General features: G+C 37.5%; 1 protein-coding gene across 2 annotated transcripts in view; it reads left to right on the forward strand.

Annotated features, from left to right (window-relative positions):
- The window catches only part of FRS2 (fibroblast growth factor receptor substrate 2), a 46,910-nt gene extending 25,959 nt beyond the window's left edge, over positions 1–20,951 (forward strand). For both annotated transcript variants that reach the window (XM_068190187.1, XM_068190188.1), the window contains exons 2-7: positions 7,066–7,171; positions 9,557–9,648; positions 11,481–11,667; positions 14,683–14,841; positions 15,629–15,792; positions 18,122–20,951. In XM_068190187.1, the coding sequence (XP_068046288.1) occupies positions 9,583–9,648; positions 11,481–11,667; positions 14,683–14,841; positions 15,629–15,792; positions 18,122–19,069 (1,524 nt within the window). In that variant the 5' untranslated portion in view covers positions 7,066–7,171; positions 9,557–9,582 and the 3' untranslated portion in view covers positions 19,070–20,951. The remainder of the gene's footprint in view (positions 1–7,065; positions 7,172–9,556; positions 9,649–11,480; positions 11,668–14,682; positions 14,842–15,628; positions 15,793–18,121) is intronic.

The following is a 20,951-nucleotide window of genomic DNA, read 5'->3' on the forward strand; positions in this document are numbered from 1 at the left end:
AATATTGCAAAATATAGACTCAATGCCATTTACTTAACGACAAGATTTGGTACTTTACTGGCTTTGAAAACGTGGCAAGAGCTGCAGGCCTCAAGTTGTACGCGGCATTTGTGGTTAAATATTGGAGAACTGACTCACTACTTAAACAATTTCAAGTCAGGCTTCCTTTTCAAGAATTAAGCTAGATTCTCTCTTCTTCCTTGGCCCCATTACTTAATTATTGTAGCCTTCTACTATATTTTCCCATCTCGTTGCCTTATTCCTTGATCCTGTATCCAAAAAGCATTTCTATAGCACAGCTCTTAAAACTTCAGTCCCATGTCTGCTGGTTTATTGTTGTGTAAAAATGATGCTTTCAGTATATGCTGTTTTGTAGAGGATGTTTTAAAAGAAATTCAGATTTTCCAATAATAAAATAATTTATAATGCTTGCTTGTTTAACCTGATGTCATGGTTTGGAGTTTGATGTTTTGCAATTTCTGTTTAAAGGATGCAGTTAATCTGGCAGACATTCACAGGAAACAATACGGTGGTGTGGATCTGGAAAAATTGTTTTACTAAGAAATTGAAAAATATTTGCATGTGTGTAAGTTGTTTTAAAAATGATACCAAGTAAAACATAAGTCTTGTTTCTCTGGAAGTTTAGTGTAAGAGGATCATTTTTTGGAGAGTGATTAAAGAGTAGGACAAGCAACGATGTCCCACATCCTCAGAGAGACTAATGGGGATGGTGAAGCAAACAGTGTTTGTGCTCCTGTTCAAGATTCATGTTCATTAAAGACCTAGAGTTTTCAAAATGCACTGAGGTGAAAATTTGAAACTCTCTTTAAGGCTGTATGTGAGTCCGTGTGCACTTGTTGAATAGAACAGTTGTACCAATCTAGTACCTGGATGAAATGAGTGATTACCTTTTATATTGAATTGGGATAGGCCAAAGTATGGGGGTACCACATCTCAGGATAAGGGAATGCAGTTCTTAGGATGTCATGCCAGAGCAAAGCGGAGAGGTGTAGGATTGGAGTTACGTAAATTGGTTTTAAATGCCATGAAGTATTTAGGGTTGGCACAACATTGCTGCCTGCTGCAGTTCTCTCTCTGCTCATCTTAGCTCAGCTACTTGACCTGGTCTTTAATCTTCACTTCTGCGGTAATTGTGGTGAATATAAAAGCTTTTCTGTCAGAATGAGCATGTGTTTTTTTAAGGAATTACTGTTGAACAGTGTTCCTGCAAATGTTTAAGTATCTCAACTAAATTTGAGCATTTTGCTGAAATGATCACTTTTAAGGAAAACTGTAGAGAGTTAATTTAATAGTAGCATACTGTTTCTAATTTTTGCATAATGACTCTTCAATATCAGTTGCTAGTTCTGAATTTAAACAAACAACGAGGCTCCAAGTTTGCTTTTCCTTATGTTTAATTTTATTCAATTTTAGTTTTATTAAATGATATTGGCCATATGGCACTAATAAATATGAAATAAAAAGTTGTTATTCATTTTGAATCCAAATATATGGAAACATATACAGACAAACAGGTCAAGTTGTGAGGTGATCTGAGTGTTAAAAAGCAGGAGTAAGAAAGAAAGAAAGTCTCCTGTGAGTTTGAGGAGCAGGCAGTTGGCAGCAGCAGAAGGTGCCAGCAAAGGAATGCTGCTGAGAGGGTGAGTTCTGGTGTGATCCTGCATCAGCCTCCTCAGGGCGTGTTCAAAGAGGCTCCGAGGGCACTGCACTGAAATGGCAAGCTGGCCTGCTCAAGCTGGTGTGTGGTTGCAATAATTTTGTTTTCATTGGAGCCAGAAAGCTTTTACAGTTTAGCTTGGATTATGTCAGTTTTGTTGTTTTGTTTTTGTTTTTCCCTTTGGAAAGGGCTAAAGAGAGAAAAGGGGTGTACATTTATTGCTGTGTTTTAATCATAAGTCTGATAACATGCTCATTTAATAAAAATGTTGAGTGAAAACTGCACCTGTTAGCATAAGCAAAGTTATAAACTAGATTCTGCAGCTTCACCTCAACCCCTAGTACTTTGTTTTCCCTAATTGCAGCCAGCGGCATCAAACTATTTCTCAGCATGTTTAGTTTCTTCCTGGATCACCAGTGTAGTTTTTAACTCTGCTATGGTTTGTTAGTACTGCTTTTTTCATCTGTCTAAGGTATTGAGGTACCTTCAATATTAATTTTCTTAATAATCGTTGCCAAGTGATCGAAGGGCAAGGACTGTGTCTGACCCTAGTTCAGTTTGCTTTACTATTAAAGCGCCTTCTTCCCAAAATGCGTTTGCTTCTTGGGTGTGAATTGTTGTTATGTTGTTGTTTGTCAGACTGTGCGAGACAAGAGCCTTTCAGAACACCTGAAAGAAGATGAGTAGATTTGAATGATGGTGGCAGGCAAGGAGAACATTTTGTGCTTCTTTTGCTGTATTTCTCATGGGGTTTCTCCCTGTTCTTCTGAACATTCACATGCCATTAAACCCCTGTGTTTCCATGGGAGAACATTCCAGCTTTGGCACCCCTTTTGTCTCTTGTGATTCCAAACATTCAAGTCAGTCTTTGCTGATGTACAGATTTTACTTTTTCCCTTTTGGTAATTATAAAGCAAAGAAGTCCTTTTTTTGAACATTGGGGAAATAAGGCTCTTGGATTTTAAGGCCACACACAGTAATTATTAGCTTTATTTTGGTGCTTCATCTCTTATGTGCATGTGAGGTCTGGTACGTAGGAGTCCTGTGTACCAGAAACATTTTGTTTTCCAATTGAAAAACTTAGCTTCATGGCAGCGAAGATATGCTAGCCAAAATAAACAGAAGGTCAAAGTATAGGTTATTTGAAGTCTGAGTAGGATACCAGGATTCTTAAATCATGTAGAATTTGCCAGCATTGATTACATCACAACTCTAAAGACCTAGGATATATCACATTAGGTACAGAGGTTATCCATTTAATCTGTTGCATTAGCCAGTTGTGAAATGGGCAATTTTCAGCTACCAGCAAAATTCAAAAGACTGCAGTACCATTCAGCATCCTTCACCTATATTCTGAAATGAATAGCATGCCAATAAAACAGTCATTGTCTTATTAAATAACATTTTTCTTACATGGTAAATTGGTTTCTCTTATTTGTCTGCTGTCTTACACTTTCATACATTTCTTTTGTGTAGTAAGCTGAAAGCTGCTTTGCTGTAGGGACTACTCTGGTTAATGAGGTGAGGGTGTAATGAGTTACTTAGAAATTTTCTATGTATAACCTGAAATGTTCAGATTTAGACTCTGTTTCAATTTAATCTCTGAGGCAACACTTTCCAGGTGAAATTATCACCTGCTGTAGAAAAACCATTGACAAGTGCTCAGAAACTGAGATGAGAAAATGAGTTATAATGTATCTGTAGGGATTTGGCTGTGATTTCTTCAGGTTTTTCCTATTTGTGTGTGAGATTGCAGGATGAGCAGGTGTACTGATGGTCACCGTAATACTAAATTTGGGATACTTCTCTGAATCCTTCTAGAAATTGTAAACATCCAAATTCTTGAGGGCCAGGAATTTTGAACTTTGTGAGGAAGTTATCCAAGTTAGTTTTGGCTCTGTCAGTGTGTTCAATTGTCTAGCACATTATTTGTGATATTTACTCCTAGTGTCTAGTTTAGATGCAGTTTAGACAACCAACGTTTGGACTCTGTTTCTTACATACTAAATGGAAAGACATAGCAGAGGACCTAGCACTGTGGGAAGCTAGTGGTTTGGAAGGCCAGTTTTTCATTTGAAAAGACTGTGCAAATGATAGGTTAACAGACAAGGCACCCTTGCTTCTCCCTGCCTCTTCTGAGGTGTGCTATGATTTGGGGTTTCTTCTCTCCCTGATTTTTAGGAGGTTTGTGAGAAGAATTTATGTGTATGGAAAATATCTCCAGCTTTTAGATCAGCTTTGCAACCATGAGCTGACTTGAATGGGGTGACTACCAGCAAATGAGGAGTCGGATAGCAACATGTCCAGGTGGCCTTTCTTGTGCGAGGGGAATACGTGCCTTGTTCTCATCATTCCCAGCCTGGAGAGACTTCAGAATTGCAAATGTTAGAATACCTGCAAGCTTTTGACTGTGTTGTTCTTTTTAAAGTATCCACTCTTGTTTACACTGATGTCTTCCTCGACTTCTGAGAGATTAGCATAACTTGTTGGCCCTGCTTAATCAGTGAGGGAAAGAGACACATTTTACTTCACAAAGCCAAGTAATAAATCCTAGTGAAGTTACAGCAGTTCCTACCTTTCACTGCCATTAACAAGGTTTAGATGAGTGTTGGTCCTGCTTTGTCTTGCCTGGGATTTTTACCTTGCAATGCAGTAATAAATGTGTTAGGAACAAGCAGAAGATACCCTCCATCCCTTTCCCCCTCCTTGCAGGACTGCACCCAACCATCACTGATGCTTTGTGAATGGGAAATTACAGCTACTAAATTTGACATTGTAGACATAACTTAGGGTTGTGACTGTGAAAATGTCTACTTCTCCTTGTATGTTTAAGTTTGGGTAAATATTTTGCAATCTGGGAAAATTTTAAAAAGTCCCGAACTGAATAAACAGCCAACTTGTGATTGGAAGCAACTGTTTGGAGAATTTTGTTATTGCTTTACATTTAAAAGAAGTTAAGTGCTGCAAGTTTGTGTGCTTTCTTTAATCCATTATAAAATTCTGTTTAGATTGTTTAAGAATCATTCTTAGGTAGCTGAAATAGGCTACTCTGCTTTAGGTAGCCAAACCATGTAAAAGGTTTAAAACTCTGCTAGAAAAATACAAGGTAAAGACCAGTGCAGACATACCTGCATTATAATAGCTTGCCTATGAACATTTTTATTTTAATTATTTTTCTAATGACTACCTCCTAAGATTCACCCAAGTGGGTAGGTCAGGTTTTCTGCTCCCTCTTTCCCTTTGCCTGTTCTGAAAATTTTAGCAGGGAATTTGGTAAACTTCAATCTCCGTAGTTAGTAAAGTGACTAATTTTTCTGAAAACTGGGTGGATGTGACTAAGGCTGTGATTCTGTCCCCAGCTGGTTCTGGCACTTGCCAGACTCTCTGCTAGCTGGTTTGGTGTGCTAAGCCAGATTTTGTTCTAACCTGACCAAAATCACTGTTTAATGATACCAGCTAGATTGGGTAGGGTCATCCAATAACCAAATCTTGACCTTGCAGAGGGATAGGAGCACAACTGTATGCAAAAGTACATCTCTGTCAAGCGGTTCAATAAGTTTACCTTTTTGTACCTTTGTGAAATCCAGAGTTTAGTTTCAAGTTAAGTATAAGCTGTTAATTATTTCCTTTTTTTAATGTCTTATGGCAGAGCGCTCACAAATTTATGCTGAGTTGATATCATCCATATATGTTAATCAGAATGGCTTTATTGGGTCACACTTGAAGTATCAGTTTGTCCAGTATGTTGTTTCTGACAGTAAATAGTATATTCTTAGAGCCAATTGTAAATTTATAGGGAAGAGAATAGTAAGAAGGAACATGTTACAATCATTCCTTAAGACCCACCTAAGTATCTGCACCTTTGAGACTTTTTGAGCAAGATACGACATCCTTGAGTTTAAAAGTTCTTTGTGGAGTTTGCATTTGTCCAGTTTACTTTCTGAATCTTTAACATTTTGGAACTCATTGCAGATCACAAAGCTTAGCTACAGATCATGTGCAAAAAAGAACTTTTATGTGTTTGAACCCCCCTTAATAATGTCAACTGCTGTTCCCTAATGGTTGCATTTAGAAAATACTTGTGCTTTATTTGTCTTATCTTTGTCACCTATAATTCTGTATTAATTTTTTCTGCTCTGTGTGCTCCTTTATTCAGCCTGAATTGTCTAAGTAGCATATTTCTGCTTTTACTCTGTCTTTTTTGACAGGGGAGGCCTGATGGCATACATTACTACAACTGTAGGTACACTATGGATTAATGCAATAGAATTGTACTTTTGGTTTGGCACTTTTAAGTCTTTCCAAACAGTTATGTTTTGTTTGCTTTATGATAGCCGTCCAGCTAGAGTTTCCTTTGGATTACATGACTATGTGACTGATCTTTCCTAACAGATGAGCTCCTTTGCTAGGACTGTTATTTTTGCATTTGCCAGTGTTGAATTTCTGGTAATCTCTTCCACAATCCCCTCACAAGTGAGAGGGTTCTGCAGCTGATACAATCATGCCTAGGATTTGGGATTAAATTAGGACTACATTGCACGTGATATTATGCAGAAATGCAGAGTGATTTGGTTTGCCAAGAAGATTTTAATCCAGGGGCAAGATAGGGGACAGCTGATGAATACAAAGAATTGCAGCAAAAAATTTATAAGCAAAGCTGCAGTGGTCTCAAAGAAGTTTGCATCGACATAATAATAAAGTATTATTCTGAGAAATTAGCCCATCTATTGAGTTTAATAAGCAGCATCAAAGGAAGCATCAAGTGCTTGTTTGTCAATTTTACAAAGAGAGAACAGAGACTGCCAGCTGTTAGCGTGATGGAAGCAGCAGTTAGCTTTAAGTGTTACATGTGAGTGGATAGCTATTGTGAGAATAATCCAGGGGGTGGGGAAGTAAAAGCAAGCAATTTATGGTTAATGTCATGCAGCAAGCATCATGAGGGAAGCAGAGAAAGGGTGATGTGTTAGCCATATAAGTCAGCATTTGTGTATGTTCAGTAGGATAAGCAGGAGGGAGTTAAATAGAGTGAGTTGTACATGTTCTGTTTGTCTGCTGTGGTTTGGGTTGGGTTGGGTTGGTATGCACTGGGGATAATGGGAGCTTCACATCTGTCATTTCCACACTGAACTGGGTACGCAGTGAGTGGAGAATGAATGGAGTCCCCAGTGTGACAGGCTACATTGCAGAAAGGAATGCCAGATTATTTTCTTCCAAAGCATTGAAATGCCAGGGCAACTCAGAGGTCAGTCTTATCTAAAACATCATGAAGACCTTGTTTGATGTGATACGCACAAAATAATTATAAACAAAAACATGTATTTTTGTTAGTTTGCCAACTGGCATCTTAAAAACAATGAAAAAAATGCTATTTTTATTTGCCCTTTTAGTTCTAGGTCCAATGATTAGTTCTGTGACAAGACAGCATGACACTTTGAGTATGACAGAAGCCCTGATGCTGCAGCAGAGGCTGGGAATATTAATGGCCAAATCTAGGTGAGTGATTTTTAATTCTGCCAGTTCCCTAGCTGTTTAATTTCTTCCTCATAGCCTTGGTTCACATCTCTCCTTTGAAGCAGTCTTTCAGTTCTTGTTTTTCTGAAAAAATAGTGTTAGAACATACTTGAGACAAAATAACAAGCTTGTATGATTATTCATTACATACCCTTTCTTTGTTTTTCCCGAGATACAGAGGCTGTGCTTCAAACATCTTTATATACTACAGCTTTCTTCTTGCAATTCTAGTGATTTTTTTGTCTCCAAAGTGCTTTGCATTTTAAGTTCTGGGGGGTTTTTTAAAGTTTTTTTTTAAGAAGCAGGCACCTGTATTCTACACACTTTGTCAGTTATTTCATGCTTTGTCAGTTATTTCATGCATAGAAAGCATGCAGCTATCTAGTTCTGTTTGCACTACAAAAAACATTTGAGGAGGTCTAAGTCTGGGCTTCATTAAGTGCATACATTTGTACCTGAAGGCTGCTCGAGGCATATGCAACTATGTGGTATGGACCAGAGTATTCACTGTTAATCTGCATTGAGGCTATTGTCATCTGTTGCTCTCCGTAGCAGGGGATTCTCAGGCTAAACAGCACAGCGGTAGCAGGCTGACAAGAACATCATCTGAACATTACCCTGACATTGAGGGTGCCAGGGTAGGAAACCAGGATCAGGTGTTATCACCTGTATCTCCCTTTCTAAACAGAAGAGGAAGAAGAACTATTGCTACTACAACTACTGCTGCTACTACTATAAAAATTTCAAAACTTCACAGTGCAAAAAAAAAAAAAAGGTTTTGTCTACCATAGCTTCTCTCTGCAGCAGTAGAAGCAAACAAACAATGCCCAGTTTAATTTTGAGTTGGGGAAAAAATATTTATTAATGTAATGCATGTTTTCATGTTACAGCCAGAAATTACATTAAAGGATCCATGATTTTGATTAGGTGTCTGGTGTTTTGCCTCTTTATGACTGGATTAATTGGAGCAGTGTTGTTACCTCTGCAGGGGATTCTTGGTGGCTGATTTACACAGTCTCTAGAGTAGGAGTATCTCTTTTGAATGGCTTTTCTGATGAAAAAAAGTGGAAGAGTTAGCTGGTCTTCATTGTATTCTTTACATCTTATCCCTTAACAGACTAAAGAGCTGCATGGACACTACTGCTGCATGCTAATACAAATGCCTGTCTAGAAACCAAGTCATGGTTTTCTTAAGATGATGACATTGGATTTTTTCCCTCTAATCAGGAAAACTTACCAGTCTATACTGTCTTCTGTCTTCTTGATTTCTAGTGTTGTATCTCTTGTTGACTTAATAGCTCTCTTCCAGGATTTTGCCCCATTTTTCATTTGTGTGGTGGAAATTTTAGTTCTTATCCAATATAAAAATTATATGAATGGGTTAAGTTTTCTTTTGTCAGACTTTCTTGTATTTAAGAAATGTGAGACTTAACCCCTTTTTATGGTGATAGAGGATGAAAAAGCAAATTACAAGACTTCATTCTGTGAACATTTTATTAAACTGTTTTGTGAAAGTTTTGCCATAAACAGAGAAATCTTTAAATGAAAATACCAAAAATATCAAGGCGATTTCTTTTGTTTCATTACTTTAACCATGCTGTTCAGTGTTACTTGAGTATTTTACTGTTTAAAAACTAATGTGTAACACAATCCAAATGGAACTGTACAGAAATAAGGAAACTCCAAGTTTTAAGACATTTGTGTTGAATGTGGGGTTTTTTCCTTCCCTTGTCTTTGAATACATGGTTTGATATACACTCCTATATTGGAAATACTCAATATTGGAAGCACAGAGCCTCACTACAGGGCTGCCTGCAGGCCTGGAACCACTCCACCCTGGAGCTACCAAAGCCAGGGCAGCCTTTCAGGGTTGCCATATGGGCTTTTTGTGTTGCCTGTGCCTGGTAACCTGCTACAGCCCAGGGCTTCTAGGGGTGTCTCTAGCGCTGTGCTCCTGAGCCAGGGAGTGCTCATTTAGATGGAACTGGGATCCAGATAGCTGCCTTGTGTAAAAAGCCTGGTTTAGGAAATTAAAATCTCACACAGTAAGTGGTTGGGTTTGGTTTTCTCCCAAGCTGCTACCATGGGAATTAAGGTAACAAATCAAAAGAGTCTGTTTGGTAGTAACCTCAAGCTGAGTTATTGGTAAGACTTTTAACAGCTCAGTGTTGCCATTCCTTACTGTCAAATCCAAATTAACTATCATATTTGTAGTATCTACGTTGACTTTTTTTATTAAATGTGACTGGAAGATTCATCATGAATAATTGTATGTCAGAGTAATTTGCATTGGGTTGTTTGTTGATGATACTTCATTTTTACTTCAACTAAATGATCATTTTGTTGGTTGGTTTTTTCCCCCTTTAGAGATCAGATGGTCTTCTAAAGAAGTCATGGGTAGCTGTTGTAGCTGTCCAGATAAAGAAACTGTCCCAGATAACCACCGAAACAAATTTAAGGTATGCAGCTGGTGTGATGTGCTGTTAACTATTTTGTTGTTTTCTTACAGACTAGGTCTGTGATTTTAAAAAAAAAGGTAATGAAAATAGAGTGCAAATTTCTGAACAGTTGAAACACTGCAGAATTGCAGGTGCCTGTGGCTACAGGTTTCTCTTGCACCTTTGAGAAACCTTCTCTTCTCAACGGTGACAGGAATTCCCTAGACAGGGTAGGCTTTTTATGACAGTTTTGATCTTCAAGAAAGAGAAGAAGCCCTGTGATTTTCATCCAACTCCATTTCAGTTGGTTGAGCCCAAATAAGTGGTGTTGCCTATGGAAGTTTATAGAAGGTTACGTTAGGAAAGGAGTCCTTAGTATAAGGGAATAAATAGCTTTTGGAGAAGTGTGATTATGAACCTAATGTGGGGTCATCAATAGAAAATTTTAGGACTGCTGATTTGACTTGAAGGTCACTACTGATTACACATTTTGAAAACTTTTGTCCTTTATGTGGAGAAATTTTATTTCTAAGTGCCCTTTTGTCTCAAAAATCTCTGGAATTTATAAGCCTGCAAACACTCATTCATGTGCTTGACACGCTAAACATGAAGCAGCTGAAGTCAGTGACTGTAAGTCAACATACCTTTGCATAGGTCACACAAGTCAGGTTTGCTTTGGTGCTCCAAACTGTCTCTGTGAGTTGACGAAGGAATGTAATAGTTCCATAGTGAAAATTGATTCATGTGTTGCGTTAGGGCAACAGTGAAATGATCTTTAAAGCCAGGGGAATTTCTGGAAATGTTTAATACTATCAGTTAAGAAAGCTGAAGGATAAAATATTTTTCTGTTTTCTTGCTCTTTATGCATCATTTTGTGTAACTAGTTCCTATTTTTCTCCTTGTAGAATTCCTCTATTGTTTGTTTAGCAGGGGGGGTGGGGGAAGGAGAGATGAAAGAATGTAATCTGCAAAATTATGAAAATGGGCATAAGCCTCGCAGGCAGATGAAACGATTCCTAATTCTTTTCAATTGACTAGATTTCAAGTTGAAAATGTATTTTTTACGGAGTAACATTAATTCTGTAGGAAAGTTTTTTTGGTAGATTTTTATTGATTAAGAAAGAATCCTACTAAAAGCAGCATTGTGAGGTAAAATAGAGGGGAAATACATATTGTCCAAATTCTATAAAGGATGCAGATGACCTCAAAACTGGCTTAAAAGCAGAAAGAGCAAGAGTTTAGCTTTATACACATCTTTTTACACAAGATAACTATAAGGTATTTGAATTATTTGTTGACTTCAAAAAGGCAGCAAAATGTCTAGATCTGTCGGTTGATTCAGCACAGTGCAAGGCTATACATGTATGTGAAGGAAGCTTTATCTTGGAGCCACTTAGCCTTTCTCATTCCTTTTCCCAACTGTAAACGGGGTTATATGACAAAGCAAATAAATTTTTTTTTTTTTTAGAAATGGGGCTCTGAAAGATTCCATTATCTGAGGTATGCCTTATCCATGTGGGAATACTAGAATATGTACATAAAGCCAGTTTAAAAAAATATTTAACTTGCAAATCTCTTTTACTCTAAATTTCTCATCAGATTTTACAGTAATGTTAGGCAGCCTCATTTGTATTGTTTTTAAATAAGTATTATTTTAATTTTTTAATTCTGGGTTAGCATAGCACAGAAACTGGTTTGAGTTCTTTTTTTGTTTTTTTTTTAAACATTCACTTCAAGGACTTTAACTAATATGATAACACAGATGGAATCTACCAGCCAGGCATTAAGTATTAAAAGTGGTGTTGTTTCTCAAAAGAGTAATTATCTAATGCTTTTTCATTTTGTTTTTATAGGTTATTAATGTGGATGATGATGGTAATGAACTGGGTTCTGGCATAATGGAACTTACAGATACAGAACTAGTTTTGTACACCCGTAAAAGGGACTCTGTAAAATGGCACTACCTCTGTCTCCGTCGCTATGGCTATGACTCAAATCTTTTCTCTTTTGAAAGTGGTCGAAGGTGTCAAACTGGACAAGGTATGTGGAAATGTTGTATGTAAAGTGTTTTGGAAATTTATTTGATGTTGGAAGATATTTGCCAGTCCTTTGGCAAGAGTTATAAAGGCTATAGTTCTATATGTGAATGTGGTTTCTGGAAAAAAATTACCTTATGAGGAATGGTCTTCTGGTAGAATGAGGATTTGAGTTGCACATAGTTTTTGGCATTTGTAGGTCTGGAGGACTTCAAGCTTCTGAGTGAGTTTACTTTTGGTCAGCTCAGGAGGTGCTTTTGACAGGGAAATTCTCCTGCCTCAGAGGTTGACTTGACTTTCAGGGGGAGGCAGTAGAATCTGAAACTGTGGAGGAATCCCCTCAGAATTCAATGAATTCTCTATTTTTAAGGTTTTAAAAGCCTGGGCCACCGATATGAACAGGATGTCCCCAACTTATTATTGTCTTCAGTAATGCACTTGTATTTCATCCTCTTCTTAAAGCGAATACCACTTTCATTAATATCAATGACATAATTCTCAAATTTTGACTTTTTGTATGAGATGTGTATACTTCAGCTATGCTTAATTATTTTTTGAGTGTCTTTCATCAGAAAAAGATGATTACCTTTCCAGTATCCAGACCATGCATGCCTTGGCCAAGGTTGGCTCCCTCTGAGAATATTCAGGTGTTTCTCTCTTCCCCCTGCAGCAGACCCTGAGGGAACAGCTGTTTCTGTTGAGCTCTCAGCCTCATTTTGCATCTTCCTACTGTGAAATAGCTGTGTGTGGCTGGAATTCTTATGCATTCATATGTTGTGAGGTTAAGTTCCAATGTTTTTCTGGATTTTTGGCATTTACCAATGCTCTTATCACTAATTTTGGACACTGAGAAATCACGGGTTTTGTTTTTTTTATTTTACTGTTAAAAAGTCAGAAAGATGGAAGAATTGGATCATATATAAACATAGTCAATATTCACTGTACAAGCAGAGGTAAAGGAAAACAAGTATTTTTTTAACAGGAGTTTAAAAGGCACTCTCTGTTCATCTCCTAATGAGAAATGGAGGTATTTTCAAACATTGAAGTATACTCCATATTGAACTAAATTTTCATAAGTGTTAAAGTAATAAACTTTGTTTTGAAGATAATCACTTTAATGGGTTTTGCAGTTGAATTTACTGTTTCTTCTGAACATTGAAAGCAGATACTAATAATACTTAATTGAAACACTAATTTGAAGGTTGTTCTCTACAGTCTATTAGCAAGTCTGCAAAATCTTACACCAATTCTAATTGACTTCTCCACTTTCCTTCTAATTTATCCTCTTTTTGTATAAACAAGATTAAGCAGGCTGTGTAAGCGGCAACCCTTTCCTCCCTCTTTTGTTTCTTGCCTTCCTTATGTAATACTAAAATACTGTGAATATTGGGAAAAAAGAAATCTGGCAGAAAATGTTCTCTGCTGCCCTTTTGCAATGGAACATTGTTCCTGAGACATACAGTGGGTTTTGTGGGCACAGTTGCAAAACTTCATCTTCACTTCATGGAATGACCAAGAAGTTTTTCATTTGAGAATTCCCTGAATATTGCCCAGCAACTTCTTACATTAGTCAGTATTCTTGTTTCTGTTTTTTCCTTTAATATCAAGTTATTTCTATTGTTAAGTTGTGAGAAGCAATGATGGTGAAACATTGAGTTTGTTCTAGGTATTACAAACCTTGCAGACATGTCTTGGGAGCACATCTAACAGATAATTCAGGATATAGAACCTGGAGAAGTTGGTATGTCACCATGTTATGTGACAGATCACATATGAATGTATTTAAAGGCAGCTGAATTTCTCAGAAACATACTGGGAGCTTTTAAAATTTGTGAACCTAGATTTTAAAAAAATCTGGGTTTTGTCCATTAAGATGGAAATATCCAGTGTGAATGTTCAGAAATATACAAAATATTAAATGTGGACTATTATACATGGCTGGATTAGGGGTCAGGGACATATAGTAATAGAAGTTCTATAGCTGCAGTGTTGCAAACATGAAGCTTATTCAGTGCAGCAGCTGCATATTAATAGCTAAACATCATTCCTTGTAGCCCATTTGGTGTATTCCCAGGTGGGGTTGTGTGAACTTCTGCCATGTGAAGCATTTCTGGTGGTTCTGATCTGTCACAGCTCTGCATCCCTAAATAAATATATGAGGAATTGTAATTGCCAGCATATTCACATAACTGCACTTACAGAAGTGGCTATATAGGTAGATAGTTTTCAGTAAAGAGTGTTTAAAGATTGTAATACTCATTTTAAAAAATGAGCACCTGCACCCACGTTTAACAAGCATGTCAACTTTAACTTCATGCTTTCAATGGAAGAATAATCCAAAGCTGCGACTTTGCTGGTGAGGGTAAGTTGGGACACTCCCTGCTGTTCAAAGGCAAAGTGGCACAATACACACACAAAATACATGGTATTGCTGCTAACTTTGTGTTCTGTGTCTATCCTTTAGCCTAAAGCAATTAGTTTGTTACTGTCTGTTTCACACAGTTTGTCTTACTAGCTTTTCATTTTAGTCTTCTTCAAGAAACTAAACTTGCATCCAGTGTTTAAACCCTTTTCTGTTGTGCAGGTATCTTATTCTTATGGTACATTAATAGAAATCTGATTTAGAAAATACAGCTTTGTAGCACCACTGTAGTTTCATTTAATGCTTTTAAAATATATATTTATTTAACAGGTATCCTTTTTATTAGCTAAAGAAAAAACAACTTGTTTTTTCCCCTCATTTAGTGCTCAAAACTTAGTTTTGCTCCTAACTGAATCAGTTTTCTGTTCTAATTTAACTTTTGGTGCATGGGAACTTTATTCTTCTATTAGATAACCACTTTAAAGGTTGTCACAGTAATTTTGTGTGTTTTGGTGCAATAAAAATTTTGTAACACTTTTGCTTCTTTAACAGGTATTCATTATGTGGATTCCAGTTCCATTCCTTGAAAGTTATATATATTGTAAGGCATGTTTCTGAGTTACAGGACTTTGATTTTTTTTTTTAATGTATTTATAGGAATCTTTGCCTTTAAGTGCGCCCGGGCAGAAGAGCTGTTTAACATGTTACAAGAGATAATGCAAAATAATAGCATAAATGTGGTAGAAGAACCAGTAGTAGAAAGGAATAATCATCAAACTGAGTTGGAAGTACCAAGAACCCCTCGAACACCTACCAGTAAGTATGGTTCTACTGTCAGATGACATACCTGAATGTAATGTGCTACTTAGCTGAAAATACTATTTGATTTGAATTTAATCTTTAAGTAATTAAAAAGAAGGCTAATTTAAAGCTAAGAGGCTAATTACCTCTCGAGGTACTTGCTGAGGATTATCTTCAAGAAATAAGTTTTGGGAACTTAATTGTTGCGTAAGAACACTTATGAATGCACCTACTGAATTGCTTTATGATATGTCAACATGCTTTACCTGTAGCATTTCAGAGAAATGCTAATGTTGGGCAATGTTTCAAACTTTTTATTAGGGAAAAAATACTGTTTAAATCACATGTGCAGTTGGTTTGGAATCTTTCCTTTGCTCTGAGTAGATGAATGGATGAATGAAGTATTCTGGTATTTTTGAAATCTCAGGCAGATGGCTTGATACTTGAAACTAGGAATTCCAGTTTATTGATGATTTCAGAGAAATGGAAGCTTAGGTAAAGGAGTCTGTATGTCAGGGAGAGATGTTAATGGGGGAAAGAGAATTTGGAGTTCACTGGGTGTGTAATACACCCAGTAGGTTTCAGTGGTTGCTTCATAAATGTGTTCTGGTAAATACCAGGATGCTATTCTGTTTTCCATTTCCTTCCTCCATGCAAAATTGGACTTTGTGAATATTTAATATTTGTTTGACATATTTTAGTTTTTCTTTTGAAAATTAAACTTAAGATATAAAGTATCTTATTAATATACAGTAAGATGTTATATTTTAATATGGTTTTGGCTGTTTTCTAATTGAATCAGCTCCTGGATTCAATGCACAAAGTTTACCCAATGGCTATCCCAGATACCCATCTTTTGGAGATGCTTCATCACACCCTTCCAGCAGACATCCTTCTGTCGGAAGCGCACGCCTCCCCTCTGTCGGTGAAGAATCAACACATCCTTTACTTGTAGCAGAGGAGCAAGTGGGTGTTTTTTTCCCTTCGTACAACTTAGGTTTTACATTACTTCAGATTTTTCTAAAGATTGTTCTATTGGCTTTCCCTTATGTTTTTCAGCATCTGGTGTAAAGTATTCCTACAGTATTTTAACTACCTCAGAAAAGTGTTTGCCTTGCCTCTTTAAAAGAATACTTTGTAGAATGGTTTGCTGAGGAATCTATATTTTATATAAAAATAAAGATACAGAAAATATGTGTTTGCATTATACTATTTTCAAAAAATTCAGTAACTATTTTTAAACATGAGTAATTGAAGATTCTAATGAGAGATCCTGGTCAAAAAGCTTCTTTATAAGTTCGTCTTCTATTTGTCAAATAGAAGTCATGGAATAATTTAGGTTAGAAGGGACCTCCAGTCCTCTAGATGAAAGTTTTAAGTTAGAGACGGATGCACAGAGCATTTTCCTGGTCGTGTTTTGAATACTACAGGCAAGGAGATTCCACAGAATCTGAGCTATGTGTTCTAGTGTGTTACCACTTTTGTTGTGAAATCATTTCTCTCTGTGTTACCAGATTTTTGCCTGCTACATCTGGTGTTGGCTGTCCCTTGGCCTTTTGCTGAACATCCCCAAAAAGGGTCTGGCTCTGTCTTTGCTTTATCTGTTAGGCAGTTGAAAACAGCTATTAAGTGGTTCCCTGCGTTCTCTTAAAATGGAACTAAGGTGATGTCCTCAGCTTCTCCTTGTATGTCATGTGCTCCAGCTTCTCTCTAGTCATGGCCCTCCACTGGACTAGCCTCAGTATGGTATTGTCTGTCTTGTACTCTGTAGCTCAGGTTCAGTCTTGCGAGAGCTGAATTGATGGTAATAGTAACTTTCCTTAACTTACTGGCTGTGCTATTGCTAGCACAAACCAGTGACTGTTTGGTTTTCATTACTGCAAGAGCAGACTGTGTACTCACATTCAACTTACCATGCACCTAGGCCCCTGAAGTTTTGCTGCAAGGCTGGTTTCAATCAGTTGGTATCTAGCCTGTACTGTTGGTGTTGTTTCATACCAAGCACTGGATTTTCTATTTGCTGTTGCTGAATTTCATAAGGTTTCTATGAGGTCAGTTCTCTAGGCTGCAGAGGTCCCTCTCAGTAGAAGCCCTGCCAGTCTGGATAGAATGAAAATTGTCAGGGTATGTTCTCTCTCATCATTCAGGTTGTGGATGAAAATGATAGTCAAGTTTAAAAATGTCATGTGGTATAGGAAGACTTTCATGTGTGACAAGAAACAATGTTGGAAACCAGCAAAGATAGCCAGAGCAGAGTGCTGTGAACTGTCTTGTGGGAAAGGATTTGTTAGGAACCCTCACAGAAGAGCTCAGGTATTATCATTGGAGTTAAAAAAATCAGTGGAGGGGTCAACTGATCTGGTAAATGGCACTTCAGCTGGCAGAGCTTGACAGAGAGGTTGGCAAGCTACATGATTGCTGCTGTAAAATACTACTTTTGCTATTTGGGTATCCAGACATAGAATTAAAATTTAGAGAAGGAATCCAGTCTTTGGCATTCAGCCTTGTATTGATTACTGTGGAAATTGGAGGGATATAACCTAGGAGGGTATTTCTGCCTTTCTTAGTGACATACAGTGCCAACTGCTGCTTCTTTTTAATTCTGAGTGCCACACTTCATATGGAATTTTATACTTTTCTATGAGTTCCTGTTCTTAGGAGGCTGTTGGCTTTTGAAGAAAGAATGGATAGTTCTTCCTGTAGACCCAACCTCTCTTTTTGTTCCTGGAGTAGGACACAAGGCAAGAGAGCGAGGGTTTTCTTAGGTCTCTCTGTGGTTTTCTTTTTGGGTTTTTTTTTTTTTAACTTGTATGGACAGTAGATTTCCCTGCAGTATGGAAATTAAAAACGCAAACTTAGCCAAAGTAGTTGTTGGTCACTGGTAAGAGACAGCAAAGTAGAGCTCTCAGTGATCTGCCCAGGTACAGTTATGAGCTAGGCTGGAGCAGCCCAAGGTGGCCTTGATTAGAGCCAAACTCTAGAACTAGAGCACAACTGAGATAAAACATCAAATAAAAATAATTATCAGTGTAAGATATAAATTCTGTTTTTTCATTAGAGGAACATTAACATAATTAATAACAAAATTTCAGGGAAAAACCTGAACAGAAAAACTGAAACTGACTACATTCAGCAAAATGCAAGAGAGGTGACTTTTGCTCTTAAACACCTGCCAGCAGAAGTTTTTCTTTTCAGATACTTTGGTTAGAAAAGTGAGGAGTTAAGAAGCTAATAAATTTGGTGGGGGGGAAGGCACAATAGTGTTTGAATTTCTTCTTTTTTCTTTCCCTTTTAGGTGCACACTTACGTAAACACTACTGGAGTACAAGAGGAAAGAAAAAATCGATCAAGTGTGCATGTGCCACTGGAATCAAAGCTTTCGAACACTGAAACAACTAAAGTGAAAGAAGACCAGATGTGTACTGATGACAGAGATGCTCAGGTTCTCCTGGAGCCTGAAGGAGTGAAGTTTGTTTTAGGACCAACACCTGTTCAAAGGCAGTTAATGGAAAGAGAGAAACTGGAACAACTTGGGAGAGATCAAGTTAGCGGCAGCAGCACAAACAACACTGAATGGGACACTGGGTACGACAGTGATGAACGTAGAGAGACACCATCTGGTAATAAATTGGTGTATGAAAATATAAATAGGTTATCAATCCCTAGTGCCTCAGGGGTCAGGAGAGGTCGCTTGACATCAACCAGTACCTCAGACACCCAGAACATTAATAACTCTGCTCAGAGGAGAACTGCGCTGCTGAACTACGAAAACTTGCCATCCTTGCCTCCTGTTTGGGAAGCCCGGAAGCTGAGCAGAGATGAAGATGACAGTTTAGGACCAAAGACCCCGTCTCTGAATGGCTACCACAATAACCTAGATCTAATGCATAACTATGTCAATACAGAGAATGTAACAGTACCAGCAAGTGCTCATAAAGTAGAATTACGACGTCGGGACTGTACCCCAACAGTCTTTAACTTTGACATTAGGCGTCCAAGTTTAGAACACAGGCAGCTCAACTATATACAGGTTGACTTGGAAGGTGGTAGTGACTCTGACAACCCTCAGACTCCAAAAACCCCCACCACTCCACTTCCGCAAACTCCAACCAGGCGCACAGAGCTGTATGCTGTGATAGACATTGAAAGAACTGCTGCTATGTCAAGCTTGCAAAAAGCACTGCCCCGAGATGATGGTACTTCTAGGAAAACTAGACATAACAGTACTGACCTGCCTATGTGAGCCTGGGGAGCATTGAATCATTTGCACCTTTTGTGAAGTTTATAAAATTGAAGATGCAAGTACTTTGCATTTCTTAACACTAACGCCTTTTATAGACTAATAGAACTTTTTCTGCATACTTCATGTACTTGTCTTACTAAAGGGAATTAATGTAGAGCAAGTATTCATTTTAGGTAACACTATTTCATTCTACAGTAGAAGTAATTACTGCATAGCAGCATCACCACCTTTCACAGTGCCTCTTTAATTGATTAGAGTCTGAGTGACATGCCAGTTTTGAATTTATAAATATTCTGGTCTGGTGCCTATACTCATTAATGGCATTTATAACACTTTTTAAAGCCTCTTGATATGTGCATTATTAGCAGGTAAACCTAATCTTTCAATATACATATCTGATGTTCATTCCTCATTGAAGTGGTTCCTCCAGAATGAATTGTATGTAATGTGTTAATTCACTCAGTTTGACATGCACAGGATATATTGGTTCATCTCAAGGAATATAAACACCACACCTTTTTTGTCTCTGGGCAAGAAGGCCTCTAATTCCTGACAGTTTTCTTAACTTGTGTGATATTTGAGAGGTCCCATTGATGGTTGTTGATCGGAACTATAAACACATCAAAAACCAACCTTAAAGTCCTTCTGTTGGAATAGAATTCCAAGTGACATATCAAATTCCCTCTGAAATCTGACAAAATTTTTATCTCGTTAGAGTTTTGGGGTTTTTTGTGAAGGAATTCACAGGTGGGCTGTATGAATTAAGGCTCTCTTGTCATTTCTTAGTTCAGTGTGCCTTCTTTTCTTTGCGTTTGTGTGTTTCCTTTTTATTTGTTTCATAATGTCTTGTTTTAAAAGTCAAAATTTTGTACATAGCTTTAATTGTTGCGGATCATCTATGTATTTGTCTTACTCTCTGCATTTGACAAAGCAAGACTCTTGAAGGTCAAATGGTTGTCTTCGTCCAGTGTTCTACTTTTTTATGCCTGACAGAAATATCCCAGCTCTCCAGCATCATGCATTATTGCACAACTGGAAAGGTTTATTATGCAGTTATTGTCTTCCTCTAAAGCGTCAAACACAGGTTACATGGGAGGCAGGGTACTGGACTTGATAGTTCTTTATAGGAAGTTGTACGTTCTAGCAATGTGCATCCATAGGTGATAGTGTACTTTAATTTAAAAAGATACGTAGTAAATTATCTGAAGGTAGTATTATCTATGAGCATACTTGTTTTCCTTTTGCAGTTGGTGAATTTGGTTGCAGTGATGGCTGCTCAGTGTTCCAGGTACATCCAGGTAGAATGTTCTTTGTTGAATATGCCAGAGGCACCCTTAGACTTTTTTTTCTGTATTGTTTATTAATACTCTGAATAATTGTAGAATTCTGGCAGTATTGCAGGTGCACCTTGGTACTAGCAGCAGAAGAGATTGCTCTTGAGCCTGTGATTGCAAAGGAACTGACATTTGTGTGAACTGGTATGATGTAAAATAACCCTTGAACTGTGAGGAAAAACATGCAAGAAAAGCCATTTGGAGATCTGAAAAAGCATTAAGGGTCTCCATGCAATATTTGAATCGAAGTTTTATAAGAAACCAAACTACAATTATTTTCTGTCTTTTAAATTGGTGTGTATTTCTCTTCCTACAACTTGTTTCTTTGGTCTTCTCTCACTTAGTAGTGGCAGCAGTAGTAGCAGCACCTGAAATATATGTCTCTTGCCATACCAATGGGTGGCATCAGGCCACCTTTTCACTCTGGCTTTCATTATTCTTTATAGACTGTATGGTACTGAAATACCAGATGGACAAAGAGCATAATTTGCTGAAGTAAAAGATGGGAGTCATTGAGACCATTGTGAGGAACTTAAAAGAGATTTTTT

The sequence above is a fragment of the Anomalospiza imberbis genome, chromosome 5, assembly GCF_031753505.1.
Source record: "Anomalospiza imberbis isolate Cuckoo-Finch-1a 21T00152 chromosome 5, ASM3175350v1, whole genome shotgun sequence".
Classification (NCBI taxonomy): Eukaryota; Metazoa; Chordata; class Aves; order Passeriformes; family Viduidae; genus Anomalospiza; species Anomalospiza imberbis.